Source organism: Drosophila yakuba, chromosome 3L (assembly GCF_016746365.2).
Source record: "Drosophila yakuba strain Tai18E2 chromosome 3L, Prin_Dyak_Tai18E2_2.1, whole genome shotgun sequence".
Classification (NCBI taxonomy): Eukaryota; Metazoa; Arthropoda; class Insecta; order Diptera; family Drosophilidae; genus Drosophila; species Drosophila yakuba.
Genome location: NC_052529.2, coordinates 8,269,400 through 8,286,202, shown reverse-complemented (window position 1 = coordinate 8,286,202; position 16,803 = coordinate 8,269,400). Strand labels below are relative to the sequence as shown.

Genomic DNA, 16,803 nt, shown 5'->3' with positions numbered 1-16,803 from the left:
CGATGTGCACAGCAGATCCCTTTCCCCCAATTGGCCAAAAACTCATTAGCCAGTCAATTAAAAGGCCAGGAAGTGGCAGTTGCTCTTCTGCCTGCTTTACAGCCACCTGGATGCCAGCGCTTATCTAACGACTCCATTTGGCCGCTGACTGGCAGCATCATCTCTCAATCCCAATCTGCCGACCGATCCTGAAACTAATGCGAAAGCGACTGGAGGAGCAGTGGACACTAAGCGGATGTGCGTAATAAATTAATAAAATCCGCATTAAACGCAATGCATATTCAATTAACAATGTCAGTTGCGCCGCCAGCGTATCTTGCAGATACATTCGGCATTCGCTATTCGCTATTTGCCATTCGGCGATTGCAGTCACATATGCCGCATTTGGCTGCGCCTGCCGCATTTCCTGTCAGCAAATAGCAAATCCCAGGTGCTACAAAGTTGCCGGGAGAAACCAATTTTATGGATATTGTAAATCGTTCGCCGAACCTAGGGCTTTAAGCTTCGCAAGGGAATACCGCAATTAGCCTAGAATTCACTTATGACTGTGCTTGAAACATACAATGGTGGACTTACCTCGCTGATCTCATCCTCGAGGGCCCGTTGCCTGGTTAGTTGCCTCAGTCGCTCCCTGCGCTGCTCGGTCAGCTGTTCCAGGCGCTGGGCAGCCCGGTCCACCTCGTTGAAGAGGAGCGTCACCTTGCGCAGCTTGCTGGTGGCATCCACGTTGAGGAATGCCCCCGATGGAGAAGATGTCGGTGATTGCGGCTGTGACGTCATACGTGGCGAGCCGGGTGCAAAGGTGATGGCCCTGGCCAAATCCTGCAGCCTGGCCAACTGGCCAGCACCCGTCTTGCGCAGACTGTGGAGCTGCGAATCCATCAGCGCACGACTGAGGGCGCGATGCTGACCATAAAGTTGGCGGCGCGTGGGCAAACCCTGAAGATCGGCGGCGCGTATTTCGCTGAGGGCGCTCACCAAACGACCGCCGGCCGTTGAGCATTGACGCTGGAAGGCCTCAAGTTGGGCGAAAAACTCACGCCACTTGGTGGCATCGTGATGACGCTGGTTAATCCCGGCCAGCGTGGACAGAGCGGGCACGGAGGGCAGCAATCCAGCGGGCAGCTGCGATGGCGCAACACTTGTCGTGACTTGGTCCACGCTAATGAATTTAACCAAATCCACTGGCAACGGCGACGAGGGCTCCTGTTTGTTTGTTTGTTTTGGGGTCACAGTCAGAGCAGAGAAAAACAGCGAATTCGTTGTCATTAGTGGACAAGTTCTGTTTTTTTTTTTTGTGTATTTTTTTTTGTTTTTGCGTTTTTTTGTTTTTGTGGGATTTTAGCCTAGTCGGTCATGTTGGGGCGGGTTAATTGGCTGGGGATCAGAGTCTCAAAAGAGCACAGGCTGGGGCGTTAGCCCGTTGCCTGGCCTTTCGGCCTCACCCCCTGACAAAAGTGCACAGAAAAAATCACTTTCGAGTACCTTCAACCAATATATACAATTAATGTAATACATTTGCCAGAGGGATTTGACTTTCTTACATTTTGATAAGTATAGCTGTTATCCATGATGTTTTTCTTTGGTTTTCACAGTGATTGTTATTTAAGAGAATCCATATGAAAGAATTTACTAATTTTAGAAAATATATTCATCCTTCAGCTATTATCCTATTTATCCTATCCTATCCTATTTAGCTATTTTAAAGGGCACAAAATAGCTAAATTACTTTAGAATATTGCATTTTTTTATAGTGTTTGAGGTACTTAAGCAATTTCTCGCTGTGATCCTTTTGTGCAATCTGAAAGGTCAGGCGGCATAAACTTTAAACTCACCGGGTGATCGCTATTATTGTTCTGGTGCTGTTGTAGCTGCTTCTGTTGCTGCTGCCCATTGCATAATTGCAGCAGACTCGAATCGGAACAAACGGCCAAAATTTCACAATTGCCAATTTGCTTGGCCAAGAGTCTGAGACTTTGGCAAATTAAGTCGATTACGCATAAATGTTGAGACTTCTCGATGGCAATTAAAATGGTAAATGTCTGTTGGGCGGGTTGTTGTTTCTGCTGCTGAAGTTGCTGCTGTTGCTGCTGCTGCTGATCAGCGCTTTTATGGCCATTGATTGTAGCTGTCGTTCCGGGTGTTGCCGGGGTGCTGAAGGGGCAGGAGCTGCAATGGTAAGAGCAGTGCAAAACGAGCCATGAATTGTGGCTCAAACCGGCCGAGAAGGTGCACGGTCAAGTCGCATAAATAACATCAAAGTGTTTGCCTGCTGTCGATCAGAGGTGGGCAGATATCCATGAACTAGTTCTACATTGTGTTATACAAGATATCTATATACAAATTTTTATATATTCTCTTACGTACTTTTATGCCTTCAATTTATATTTGGGAGCTTAAGATTTAAATGCAATATCATTAGCAAAATACAAAGTCTTCATTAAATTACATTTTGTATTCCGTAAATTGTGAAAGCATAACATTTTCAAGAGCTATTAAAACGGTTTTCGTGGGAGTTTTAATTAATTATTATTCCCGTTGTGCAAACTTCTACCAAACATGAAATTAAAACGGAAATTGCCTTGTGCTTCCACCAAGGTGTCTCTATTTGCAATCCCCCCACTAAGATGAATACCACACAAAATGCACCTTATTAGCATTGTTAAATTTAATGCGGCCGCAGGCTACAATTTTTCAATAAATCATTATAATCTCGAGGAGCATTGCCCGCCTGATTCTGGCCGCAAATGAATTGCTCTGTTTTCCCGCTGATTCCCAGGCTACCATGTGAACTGGTTCGCATGTGGGCCGCACAGATCCAAGTGGTTGGGGTAATAAAACGGCACATAATGCTTGGGCGGATTGGGTGGTGGTGTCCGTTTGGGGAGCAGAACACACCGACTTGGCTACGCCCAAAACAAGTTCACTTTAATTGGCAATAAGCGGCCTCTGCACTTGGACTCTTGGCCAGATGAAGCACTTTACCTTTCAGTAACTCAGCGGGGCGAAGTCACGTAACTATGACAAGTTGGTAGCCACTTTTAATCAGCGTAAATAAAAATTGAAAATTGCCGCTAATGGCGGCCGGTGGGCATTGCATTAACAGAAGCCAAGTGCCGTGTCCTAACACTTTAGCCAAAGTTTGCACAGCTGCTTTGAAATTCTTTACTAGCCAAAGATAAGCTAACTGTAAACGCATGCCAGGCCAGGCCAGAATCTCGTTTCTCACATGCTTCTCAATGGCTCTCAGTTGGCAGTCCACCCCCAGGTTGTCTTCCCGATGCAGTTGCTCTCGCCGCTGCTCTGCAGTTGCAAATTGCACGCAATGCTCACGGGCCAAGATTCAAGATCCAAGATCCGCTGATGTGGCGTGTTTCAGCGGAGTCTTTGGGTCTAAGACCGCGGCTTAATGATGCCGCACAGTGCGCACAGGCTATAAAGATCGCCTGGCATTTCAATTCCAAAGCGGCCCATATACACGCTCAAAGCAGTTCTTTGTGAGAAAGGCAGTCCGAGGGGAATAGTACCCTAACTGTAGAGAAAGCTTTCTTTCAAGTTTTATTAACTTATTTATCTTTATAGTTTTATTACAACTTTAGCTTACATTTAACTCTTTTAATGCGATAATTATCAAATTGCCTCGTGTATGATTTGACTCTGGAAAAGCCAATTTATAGTGTTTCCCAATATTGAAGCTTCTCTCGTCAACAAAATTGTTATTAAAATCATAAGGGATCATTAGTAACTCAATATATGTATTTAACATTTGGCAAAACCGTCCCATGCCTTTGAACTCATCTTGCGTGAACCCATTTTGTGGATCACCCCAAAAGACGTATGTATGTAACCCCGTACAATCTTCGTCATGGGCCATTATAATTGTGAACCTCGGCTGAATCCAAATGCATTTCGGTTTTGGGAACAGCCGCGCATGCTCTCTGCGTCAATTTTGTAGGGCAAGACGCATTAAAATATGAGCACAATCCTAGGTCGAGCGTGTGTAACCTGAGCTTTTCTTTTTTTATTTTTATACCCGTATTATGCGCGGGCATGCATATTTATACTAAAAACTCTGGCAAACTGGGTACCTTTCGCAGGCGAAGATTCCGAGAAGTGCAGCCCGCCAAACGGTGTCCATAAAAACAAATTTAATTGCAAGCTGTCACACACACACGATGGAGGGAGTTGTGGATTGGCATCGTAGATGGGTATGCTTTTTTCCCTGCCCCCCCAATTTTTTTTGGAGTCAGATAGGCAGGGAGTCATGGAGTCAGGGAGTCAGGGAGCTGGAGTAGAGGTCAGACCTCTGGCCCAGACAAATGATGTAAGCTATGGATAAGCCAAGTGGCCATGTTGACACTGACGCACTGGTGAAAACTGAACGCAGACCAAAGAGCCAAGTGAAGAGTCGAGTCAGCCAAGTCAGCCAACATCTAATATTTGCCGTCCATCTGGCTGACATTCGGAATTGGACAGGCAGCTAATGAATACCTTACACATGTCGGCAAACAAACGCAAATAATGTCAATGGTCTGGCAGATCCAACTCGTCATGAGTCAGGTCAAAAAAAAAAAAAAAAACAAAAAAAACTGGATGGAATGGGATAAGTGTAGTGGAGTTTTAGATGCTGATAATGATGATGATGATGAGGCGGCTACAGCAGATGTGCCAGTTTTCAGCTGTTGCTGTTGCTTTTGCGATTGCTATTGCTGCCACTGCCAATGTTTGTCAAAGACTTTTCTACACGATTTGGCCGCGTTTTTACCAATTGGCATTGAAGCAATTAACATCAGCATGCAGCTGGATTTCAAAGTGAGTCTCTGGCTAAAACTAGAACGGGAATCGCACTGCCAACTCCAAGTGGCCGCCAGATACGAGTACACGAGTGTTCTCTCCTCTGTCGATTTAGATTTCACAGATTTCTGATATTTCCAGGAATCGTGTGGCAGTTGGAACCTTTTTGTGCGCCAACAGCAACAACCACTGCGCAAAACTAAAAGTTCACATCATAAATTTTAAAGTGTCACGAATCTGTCTGGGAGGAAAATAAAAAAAAAAAAAAAATATAAAAAAATCATTCATATGCCTGCAGTTATCGTTCCCTCTCTATCCATCCACCCCCACGCTCACCCTCTCACTCTCTCCTCAAAGGGAAGCCGCACTCGGTCCCCCAGAAAGACGTGCCCGCTGGAAGCAGCCCCACCAACATTGGCAGCCAGCCTGAGTGGAATTCTAATTTACACTGAGCAGCAGGAGAAAAGCCCTGGGAGTTCATTGGGTTTTCCCAGACCCTTTCCCATGACCTTTGCGATGAACTTGTAAACGGCATGTCGTTAATACACTTTTAACGCGCGGTGTGGGCAGAACTTTTGTTTAAATTTTGAGGGCTATTTCTTAGGTAAAGTTCTAATAAAAACTTCTTTTATCTATTAGAACATCTGGTTTATAAACTTTCTCTATATTATTCGCTATCTCGAGTAAAAGATTTTAAAAAGATTACTACCGTCTTCCAGCAATTGGGCTTTTCAAAAATCTCAATTGCATAAAACTTATTAAACTCGAATCCGAATTGCTTCTCTGTTAGCACGCCATTATCTTACGATCAGCCTTATCTTATATCCTTTGAAATCCACAATCGCTCTTGACCCTTTTGTGTGTGCCCCAATTGAGAGTACCGATTTTCCCCGCCTTATTTGTTTACTCCACAAGAACCCCCCTTCACTCAAAGATGTGGGGCAGATAGCCAACCCTGCTGGACAGTGTTTATCGACTTTTAGCCCAGACTTTTGTTCTATTTTCTAAGGCAGAGCGTTCTTGGCTCACAATGCAAGTGCTGTTCGATGTTGCCGTTGTTTTTTCTGCTGCTGCTGCATGTTTCCTTTTAGCCAAAGTGGCAAATTGACTGACATGCATTCGAGCCGAAACGTAACGAAACGAAAGGAAAGGAAGGGGGGAGGAGTGCAGGTGGAGCGAGGAGTGGGAACAGAATCCCCCGACTTAAAGGCTTAAATGCAGCTCCGCTTCATTCCCAGCGCCATTTGGCTGACTGGCTGGCGCATTTGCATATCGGCTCGTAAATATGGATGGGCCGACGGGTCTGCGGGTCTGCCGGGTCTACGAGTCTATGAACTTATTGCCAGACAAATTGAAATGCCTGATTCGGCTGCAGATGCTGATTCTGGCCGGGGGATTCAAGGTGGAGGAGGAGGAGGTTCCATGGAGTACTCGTACTGGTTCTGCGATTGCCTACAGCTGCTCGTTGAGCCCATTCCCATGCGTTACTTTGACACTAAACCGATGAGGCTGATTCTAATTCAGAATCAGATATGGAAATTGAGATATGCACACGGGAAAAAACTGCTATCATGATATGCTACGATTTAATAGTCTTAGAATAGCTGAAATGCCAAGTTCCTTGGGTATGTATAAACTTTATTGGACTGCAAACTCTCAGGTTCTTGAGGGATATTTATGGAATTTGTTGTCAGTGTAGATCATAGGAACCCCCACTCACCTGCGCTCGGGAATTGTGCTGTAGTAGAGGAGCAGCGTGGCCAGCTCGTAGCAATTGAGGCCGGCGGACGCCACACAGGCCGCGTCCACAGTCACAAGTGGGTCGCCTTGGAGGGTGCGTGTGCCTGGAAAGGAATGGAGATTTTAGATGGGAGATGGAGATGCGAACGCAGTTAAGAGATGGGCCATAAAAGAACTCGAGATGTGGGAAATCGCACTGGTACGCGGTCTCAATTGGTGCACCCTGGGTGGCCACTTTGCCTTCGATAATGTGCGAAAAAGCGTGAGCACATTAATTGAAAAGCGCCAACTTTATGCACCACCACCATTTCCACCAACCGCTTTTCGCCAATAACACCAGGAAAATCGCCAGCGGCAAATTGCCTGGCGGGGCGTTACAAAAGCGATTCCAATTTATAAGCAAATTTTTTTTCATGTTGATTTCGGCTCAGTGAAAGTCTAGAATTAGTTGAGTTTGGACTGGGGGAGCGGCGAAAATGGAAAGTTTGTCACCTATGTGCACCGCATGCGGATGGATGCTCACCTGGTAAATAGACGCCGCTGGTCAGCAATTTCTCAGGCAGCTCGCCAATCGAACTGGGCGGCAGTAGCTCTGTCTCGCAGGTCTCTGCAGAGAGAAAAAATATATGTAAATATAAATGTATGAAATATAAAAGTAAATGCAAAATAACTCACAAGTTATGGCGAAAACGCCGATGGAAAATATCAGATTTTTACAACAATTTTTTTTTTCGATTTTTTGATAAAAATAATCGGTTTTTTTTCGATAGCAGTAAAAATAGTTGTACAGACATAGTTAGCTATGTTTATTAGCAGCACAAAACAGTCTTTATTTTAGCTGTGCGGCCATTTTTGGACAAGTTATGGAGAAAACGCCGACTAAAAATATCCGATTTTTTACGAAAAATATTTATTTCGATTTTTTGATCAAAAATATTTCGTTTTTTTTCGATAGCAGTAAAAATAGTTGTACAAATCTGAAATGCCATACCTCGTTGAACTCGTAACAAAATTCCCTATCGATCCATGTACATACTTTGATATGCTAATTTCTGGCAATTTTTCGCCAATTTTGATGATGGTACCCCTTATCGAAAATGCAAAAATTTGTAAAATTTTTTTCAAACTAAAACTTGCTTGAAATTTTTCTCCATGTTAAATTAGTTACCAGAAAAGACTTGCGAAAACTCACACGAGTGTAAAGTGTGGTTAGGGGGGGCTTGAAAATATGGGTTAATTGTATTTTAAACGCTCGACGGAACCTTGAAAACTGGTCCAGGATCTGCACGGTTTGCATAATAATGTCATTTGATTAATTTGCGGCTGCCGAACGGCCCACACCAGCTCTCTATCTCTAGCAAGGGGGCGTGGTCGGAGTCGCCACCGCCTTGGCTCTGCTACGTTGCCCCCAAAAAACTAGTTCGTCATAAATTGTATAGCTCTGCCACGGGTACTTTCGCATGCGACAAATATTTCCCAATGATAAATGCGGCACATTTCAGCGTCTCGGGAAATTCTGCACTCGACGCAGTGAACTCCGGCCACCTGTTGCCGCTTTTCCAATGGCAGAGAGCCAAAAACGAACGCGACCCGCTGCATTGTAATTCAATAGCCCGACCACAATAGCCCCCGCACTTGCCAACTGATTTATGTCCGCTTGCAAATTGCACCCACACCCAGCCCAGATCTCCAGTTGAACGCATTCCAGGGAACAGTGGTAAGATTTGGTGGCAAGATAGGGTTCTTACTGGGATGTGTCAATGCCAAATAGATAGAAACATTCATGATATGTATTTGCTTATGTTATAAATGTGTCAAGTGTGACTTCGAATCTTTTTCCTGTGTAAAGTCTTTATCATATACTTTTACTTCTCTAAATCATATAATTTGCGCTCATATATTTTGGCTACTTGGAACCACTGTGTCTGCGCACTGGCACTGCTTTGGTTTCTCATTTAATTTTCATATTTTAGGCTTTGACAAATTAAAAGGCATTTGCACCGTTGTGGCTGCCACAGAGACAACGATATTTTGCGGCTAACCACGTCTCGCCGGATGCCGTGGGTTGTCGATGTTAATGGCTAATGGCTAAAACCACCGGCTGCCGGCGAACCTCCTCCACTTCCTCCCTACTCCTTCTCTCAATGGAGCATTTTGAAGGGGCATTTTTTTTTGCCGCCAATAAAGAACGGCTTTTAGGATTTTTCACAAAATAAATGGGTACATGTAGAAGTGGCAATTTTCCAACATTGCCAACTTAATTGAGAATGGATTTGGCATTTAATGGATTGCGTTCTCATGGTATTAAGTTTTCGGTAAGCTGTTAATTAATCTCAAGTGGCTTGGCAAAAACAAAAGCCGGATGCGTAGTTTGAGATTAAAACCACACAACATCAAGATATCAAAAATGTCAAAAACATTTTGGCTACAATTTCACTCTCTCATACTTTCGCTAGAATTCAGGGCAGCAAACTTCCATAATCTTTTGGCAATCTTTGGCCATTAATTGATTTAAATATCGGGCAACATTTATGAACAGCAAATATATCAAATTAGCGCCAAAAACTAAACGCTATCAAAGCGCGCGATTAAACCCCACCCCCAAAAAGGAAAAATAAAACAAATCGACTTCAAAGCGCCGTTCGAAATGAACGCAAATTTGACTCCAGTTTGGGTTTAACCGACTTTTGGCTGCGGGGCGTTTAATTGAATAGTTCGGGCTCACAGATTTGCATACGATGCAGGCCACGGAGCTAAAACAAATAAGACAAATCACGCCCAGCATTTGCGATAAGCGAGCCACGAACTGGTCGCTCTGTTGCAACTGTTGCAGGTACACTCAAAAAAATAATCAAATTACATAGTTTAAAAAATAACTTTCATTGGAATTATTATAAGCAAATAGAGAACCGATCTCCAGGGGTTTCCTTTTTAGTAAATTTTCTACTATTACTTTTTGCAGTGCATTAATAGCGCAACGAAATGCCGACCGATATCGGAGTAATTTGAGTATCCTGCGGCTATCGGTGCGCATGCGTAATGCGATATTACGTATACGCAGCGTGGTGCTGGATCGGTGCTGGTGCTAGTGCTTGTGCTTACCTAGAGTGTGGTGTTTCCCCGGTCCGATGCTATCGCTGGCCTCCTCATCGCTGTCGATGTGCGGAAACGAGTTGCCCAGACAAAAGAGTGGTAATGCCGGCGAGATGGAGGCACCACTTGCCTCATTACCACCAATGTTGCTCCTCATTTTGGCCTCCGAGTGGCTGGTCAGGAGCTCCTCGCCGGCACTGGAACTTGAGCTGGAACTGGAGCTGCTGCTCCTGTCGCTCACATTACTGTTGCCCGACGAGGTGGAGTTCATGCTGTCCTGGCGATTGGTCAAACGCCTAAGCATGTAACGGCTGTTGAACAGCTTGTTTTTGGTAATCAAATCGCTGCGTCGCAACGCGCACTTTGGTGATCCCAACAGGTTATTGTTGCATCCATTATTGTTGGCCTCATCCAGAGAATCCTCCCCGCGGTCATGATGCATCGGCATCTGCAGCTCATTGAGCGAAACACGCTCGATGCTGCGCTCCACGCTCACCAGCAGATTCTGCAGCAGTTGCGGCAGCTCACCGCAATCCGATGCCATCAGTGCCGCCGCTGCCGTGGACATTTCCAGCTGGAGCACGCTCAGGGGCAACTCGCCGGGATTCTCGTGGTCGATGCAGTGGCTCTGGACGCTCTCCTCCTTGCGGGACGAGCGCCAAACAGCATAGAGGCGCGCTTTGCAATCCGCGTCTCCTTCTGCTGAAGATTCTGTAAGAGAAAAATGGTTTATTACCGGAAGTTCCTACTTATGTTGAGCTTTTCAATCACATAGAGATGATAATATCAATTCATTTAGTTTAGCCCAATTCTTATTTTATACCAATTACTGAACTTGTACTTAAATGTTCGCTTATTTCAAATTCATTTAAATTTATGCACATCAAAATTTAATAAAATTTATTGCAAATACTTAAATAATATCTGTAAAAGGTCAATTGTGTTGCAATTAATTTTTATTGTAGGGGTCAAGTCGTAAAAAGTTATTAGTCATAAACATACATATGCTATATGGTGTCCAATGCAGTAATAAAAAAATAACACTCAAATAATTTTACGACTATGTTTTCAGCTAGTTTATAGGGCGTTTGGTAGGCGTAAGAAAATTATAATGTTTCAAAGTAAACCAGTTTCTTGAAGTTTTGTCTAGACAAAATCAAAGCATTAGCTACTAAAATTTGTCAATCGTAAGACAAACACATAGAACTTAAAAATGTAACCTGTCTGACTTAATTGGAAGACTTCATAACCTGTATTTAAATAAATACCTAGAGATACAGCTTACTCCACTATTCTCCTTCCCATGCTTCCATTCTAGACCATTTAAATTGCACTAGCAAGCCCTAGACGGTCGTAAGTGATCGATTATTTTGATTGGGGGTTGCGGACTCGTGTGCCTGCCATAATCATAGCTATAAGAAGGGCCAGACCACTTCGATCCCGATCCCGATCCCGATACCGGTCGACCCACTTACCCAATTTGATGCAGAGATAGAGCTCCGCCGGACGAAGTGCGTGCGCGATCTCAGCGTCGCTCAGCTGCAAGACCAGAGCTCCATTGGATGTTGCCAAAGGCCAGCCGGGATGCCATAACCAGGACTGCAAGAGACGATAAGCGGTATAAGTGCCTGATTGCAGATTGAGTAACGAAATCATTTGCAAATTTTTATTATTACCACGATTACATGTTCGGGTAGAAATTGTGCAGGCCACAACACCCGCAAGTGTTAAGCTGCGGAAAGGAAACCGAAAACGATAAAGAAACCAAAGCCATAGCAGCCACCAAAACTCTAAGACCAAATAGCAAAACCAAAAAAAACAAAAACCAAAAGCCGAGGCTGAATGCCTGGAAAGCGCATTAAAAATGGCCCAGACTGTCCGACGTCAGACATCAGAGCTGGGATATTTGGATATTTGGAGGCCTGAATGTTCGAGGTCTCCCCCATGTTTGTCCGCCAGTTGGCCATATCGGAGATGGCGAGTGTGGCAACTTTTGGCCGCCCCAGTACCAAAGGTGCACAGGAAAAAGAGCAATGCAGATATCTATAACTACGTATTAACCACAGACTTAGGAGATATGAATAGATTCCTTGTAAAACGAAAAATGAACCAGAGCTTTATTCAGTTGGCTATCTATAATAACCAGCTTAAGTTATAAGAGTTCCGTCCATTTAAACTTCAAGGGTTACAAAGTAGAAATAAGAGTACCAAGAATATTATTAATATTAATAGGATAATGTTTTTCTTTGTGTGCATTCCCGAAAAGCCCACGAAACAAAAAAAAAAAACGGAAAACGGGCACCGCCTGGCGATGGCGATGGAAAATTATAGATAAATCATGCAAGTCAAACTTTTGGCAATTTTTGCTAATTTTTGGTTATTACCCTCAGCGTTTGTGCCAAAACTGAAAACACTGAAAAGCAGAAAGCCCAACGCAGATTTCACCCCTACGGGAATGTGAAATCGAATTCGAGACCCGCGACTGCAAAAAGCTAGAAAAACTAAAAAATCAAACATCGAAACCAAAAACCAAAGGAGAGAGAGCTCCTAGAGACGCGAATTAAAGCCCGATCCTTTTGGTCAGCTATTAATTGTTACAATGCGAAAATGTTTCTTCGCATTGTTGCTAATTTGCCAGTTGCTCAGCCTTTTTTTTCAACATTTGATTTTTGTCTTGTTTTCGTTTCGCTTTTTTGGAAAATCAGACGGGGGAAAAAAGGTGCGCACTGCCTTGATTTATAGCGCCTTTTGACTCAACACAAAAACTTGGATATTTTATTGGTAACAAAGCGATGGCTGTTTTGTGTGTGTGTTTTTTTTTTATTGCACATGCCACCCAGTTAGGAGCGAAAGAGAAAGAAATAGCGAGGAAAAAAGAGAGAGACGCGTACATAAATCAATTGTTGTCGCTCGAGAGGAGGCATTCGTGGTTTGTTGGGGTTTGAGGCGCCTGAAGAGGGTCTCCGATCGAAATCCATTCAAACAGAAAATGATCAATTTTGTCATTTGATCAAAGCCGCAGCAACGATCGCAACGCATCGTTTACAATCGATTGAACAAAATGATCATCGCCGATCAACCGAACCACACAACGACAACAACGCAACCACTTCCTCCGCTCGAAAGCCATCTCCCTCGCACCACTTGCCGTCCCCCTCTGTCTGATATTTCGGACCTGCACTGAGAAAATTTGCATATATTTTATAACTATATCCTTCCAGCTTAAGTTCCTCTTACTGCATTGTATAGGTTTCTTGTACATGATATTCTTTAGCACTTTATTTAAAAACTCATAATTAAAGTAAATGTTAGTAAATTGTTTGGCAGATTTAATAATTGCATGTCGTGCAGGAAAATCTTAATTTTTTCTTTCTGTGTGTTTCAGGGAGGTATCGTTGTATAAGCCCCTGTCGCCACATGCTAAAATAATGATTTTCGTAACATTTTCTGCATGATTGCTCCCAGACCCAGCTCCATGCCAAGTACCATGTTCCATTGGCGGTGCCGGTGCCTACCCTTTCTCCATCTCAGATCCGATCTGTTCCGATCGGATCCAAGCCAATCCAATCCAATCCAATCCAAAGGGGGTTCTAAATCATTGGAAGCGTTTCAGTTTCGTCGTCATTGACCCAAATGCGCGCGTCGCTCGGACGCCGCTTGTCATTGTCGTCGATGTGGCTATATTGTTTGTTAGTTTTAGTTGTCGTTTGTGTTCGATGGTGTCGCCTACACTGAACGTTAAACCAACCCTCCATCAACAAAAATTGGATTTAATGTCCAAAGGCAAGTCATGAATTACTTTGAAGGACAGCAAGTGGTCGAGTTAGGTAAGTTTGTCGTAACTCAATATTCTTAAAAATGCCTAAAATAAGGCCTCACCTGAATTTCTTGAACAAATCAGCTTAAGTCCATTAAACTAACATATTTTTTGTTAATTTGTGCTTTATATTAGAACTAGTTTCATAACTTCTTAAAATAACTCTACACGTCTTGAAGGCCAACAAATGGTTAATGGACCATAGCTGAGCTAGAACAGAACTACTTCCCCTAAAAAATATTCCATAAATTTAGTGGTTTGGTTTCTCTTCCCAGAATTGTAGGCACAAAAAAGAACAAAGCAAAGGGTATTTCACCACAAAGATCCAAAAGTATCTTTTTTGTTCTTCAGCTTGGGTCGTTTTCAATTTGTTGAGGGGCGACAAATTTCCGTTCCATTGGCGGCTTTTGGCTTTCGAGTGCCTGAATGCCATAAATCTGCGGGTAGATTTTGTCGAGGATTTGTCTGAATCCTTGCCCGGATCAGAGCATATATCATTCCATCATGGTTTGTTGTTAATTTTTTTTTTATATATATATTTTGTTGTATTTTTTGCCACATTCCCACGCCTTTGATGTTGAAAACTAAATTACCGACCGGCAGCCGCAGAAAACGAAACGGAATGAAACAAAACCCATCAACAGGCGGCGAAGTCAGCGAAGTTCGACGGGCCGTATTTATGAGTAATCAAGCCGACATGGCCCGGCATTAGCATATATGCAGATATAAACATATCTGTATCTGAATATATATATATATACGAGTGTATGGGGATATGTGAATGGTGTGTTGCGAAGGAAACCGAGTATGAATGGCCATGTCCCGGCGTGTGGCGCCCAGCCTATGGCAATTATTCAATGCGGGTGCAGTCGTACACGGATTTGGATTTTGGACTCCGCTTTTGGATATCGAAAGAATCATGGGACCACCATCGGTGCCGACAACATTACGCATGCAAAGGAGCACAGGGCGCTGCACAAAAATAACATAAAATGAAATAAATCGACACATTCACATGCACTTGGCTTGTTTTCTCAACAAATTGTATGCAAAAAAATGTGCGCTGCTGGGTCTCAAGTTTCGTTTATTGCCAATTTTTGGCTTCACATATCTTATATATATCTATATATAGTTTTTAATTTCTCAGCTCGAGAAATAGTTAATTTGTTGGGTAAAAAAGGGCCACACCTGGTCAAAAGCGCCGCCAGCAATCGATAATTATGATGTGTAAGCAACGGCCTCGGGTTTTTTTTTCTATGTAACCATTTTTATTTTGGGTGGATGTCCAATGTCTGAATTTGGCTGGTGATTCCGTTACTTTTGGCCACATTTTGTTTGATGGCTAACAATTGATATGTGGCTGTTTGTTATTTATTTTGTAATTTACCGCTGACCAAAGAGGCGGAATTTAATCAGTGAGCGAAAAATTGCTTGGAAATTAAATAACACACTTCTTTGTTGCGAGGAACATTGCAGAAAATTGAGTTATTAATGGCGATAAATAAACTTTCTTTGCGAGAAAATAAATGTGCCATAAATCACTTGCTAAAGCAGTTAAAAAAGTAATTTGCGTACTTAATACCAATTGATTTTTCGAATTACTTATACCATGAAATATTGCAAATAAATAGAGCTATAAATATGACAATAAAGTTGCCAGCTTGTGCTAAGCACAAGTGAAGTTTAGAAATCGAATCTTATTATTTGGCTAATTTCATAATTTAGGCATAAAATAGTAGCTTTAAAGTAAAAACCTGAAAAGCAATCGATGTTTACGTTCACAGTTTATCGATTTGCTGCTCCAAAAATGAAACCATTAAATGCATTGATCTTTTTTTGAATAGAATAGCTGGCTATTTTCGCCATTTCCTATTTGGCTGCTCTAATTGATTTCCTACTCCACATGTTTCCTGTGTATCAATTACCATGCTCAATATTCCTGATTCTCTATTAATAGGCGTGTTATTTTGCACTCACTCCCACTCTAATTTTTGTTCGAAACTTTTCAGCAAGCTTTGAACTCTTGCAACAACAGAGCGATTCACTTTGTATTTATTGCCGTCAACGTCACATTTCCGCTTGATCTGGCGCGGAATGGCCATCAACGGAACGTCATTGGCACCACCAACATTTGCAGTTGGATCCACAATGCACCACACATCCATGAACACATCCATGACCACGTCCCTGTAGATGCCACATTTGATTCGGATCACTCCGGCCACACCTACAAATTGTTTCTGCTCCCCCATATTGTGTGTATGTGCGAGACGGGGGCGGAGTAGAACCGCTATATACTTGTAAATATATAATAGCACGGAGAAAAAAAGGTATATACTTGTTCTAAAACAATTTATTTAGTTATAAATTCAGTTGAAGACTTATTACAGATATCAATTGGTAGGTAAGTGACAAATTGCTAAGCCAACTTTGAAATGGTCTGCAAATTGTTTGCTTACTATTTTTCTGTAGTTACAAAAGATCTTTATTTCTTAAAGTGCTTCATATGTGCACCGTGCTTGTGTGGGGCACATTTTTCGCAATGCAGATGGGAGATGGCACCGGGAGTGAGACGAAAATAGATCAGGTCTAGGCTGTCATGGTAGTTGCACGGTCGGAATGCCACGGCAGCTCTGGTGTTCTTGGAAGCCCCACACTGCCCCACTGAGTGTTACAGTATCTGCAAATTTGTTGTGTTTGTTTGCATTTCGGTGCAACGATCGGTGCAGCGAATTTCGAATCGTCTGTGGATGCAGGAAGTTGCTGCTTACATTGGCCCTCGATGGGGTGTTGAAATTGCAATCAGTATGGGAATGGAAATGGGATCGAATCGAATCGTATCGCATCGGATCTGCTGTCACAGTTATGGGTTATGGCTTGGAGGGCTTGAAGGGATGAGAAAGACTGTTTCGATTTCGTGGCAACTTCAAAGGCAAGATGCTGGGGCAGGCAGGCACAGTACTGTGTTGCACGTTGCTGGTTGCTGGTTGGCCGTTGCAAGTTGCTGTTATATCAGCACAAGACTCTCTCAATTACGAGTCCAATTGACGGGAGCGGGGCACGAGTAACAAGTAAGCAAGTAACTGCAAAAACCGGTACGAGCACAGAGGTTCTTCTGGACAGAGGAGGCTGCTCACTGCAACAATCAACCACTTTCAGTTCACAGCTGATCATGAACTTCGGCTAAATCAGCTGAAAACGAGTTTTTATGGCATAATAACCAAAACGACCGGGAAAGAAGTTAAGGCTCCGCAACAATGATGACGATCTGATCTGAGCGAAGCTCTGTTGTCTGTGTTTGCTCAACTGCTTTTCCAGCAGTTTGGATGGTTAGTTGGACTTGGACTTCGACTTGGACT

At 43.2% G+C, this 16,803-nt stretch overlaps 1 protein-coding gene and 1 long non-coding RNA gene across 5 annotated transcripts in view; one reads left to right on the top strand and one right to left on the bottom strand.

Annotated features, from left to right (window-relative positions):
• The window catches only part of LOC6533347 (guanine nucleotide exchange factor DBS), a 47,645-nt gene that overhangs the window by 12,863 nt on the left and 17,979 nt on the right, over positions 1 to 16,803 (bottom strand). For all 4 annotated transcript variants that reach the window (XM_039373690.2, XM_002094037.4, XM_015194440.3 and 1 more), the window contains exons 4-9: positions 11,103 to 11,226; positions 9,637 to 10,338; positions 7,058 to 7,141; positions 6,515 to 6,638; positions 1,836 to 2,169; positions 577 to 1,206 (exon numbers count right to left, since the gene is read on the bottom strand). In XM_039373690.2, coding sequence (XP_039229624.1) covers positions 577 to 1,206; positions 1,836 to 2,169; positions 6,515 to 6,638; positions 7,058 to 7,141; positions 9,637 to 10,338; positions 11,103 to 11,226 — 1,998 coding nt within the window. The remainder of the gene's footprint in view (positions 1 to 576; positions 1,207 to 1,835; positions 2,170 to 6,514; positions 6,639 to 7,057; positions 7,142 to 9,636; positions 10,339 to 11,102; positions 11,227 to 16,803) is intronic.
• LOC120321408 lies at positions 2,176 to 6,975 on the top strand. The gene is made up of 2 exons (XR_005561011.2): positions 2,176 to 6,419; positions 6,489 to 6,975. It is a non-coding gene; the product is annotated as an uncharacterized LOC120321408 (long non-coding RNA).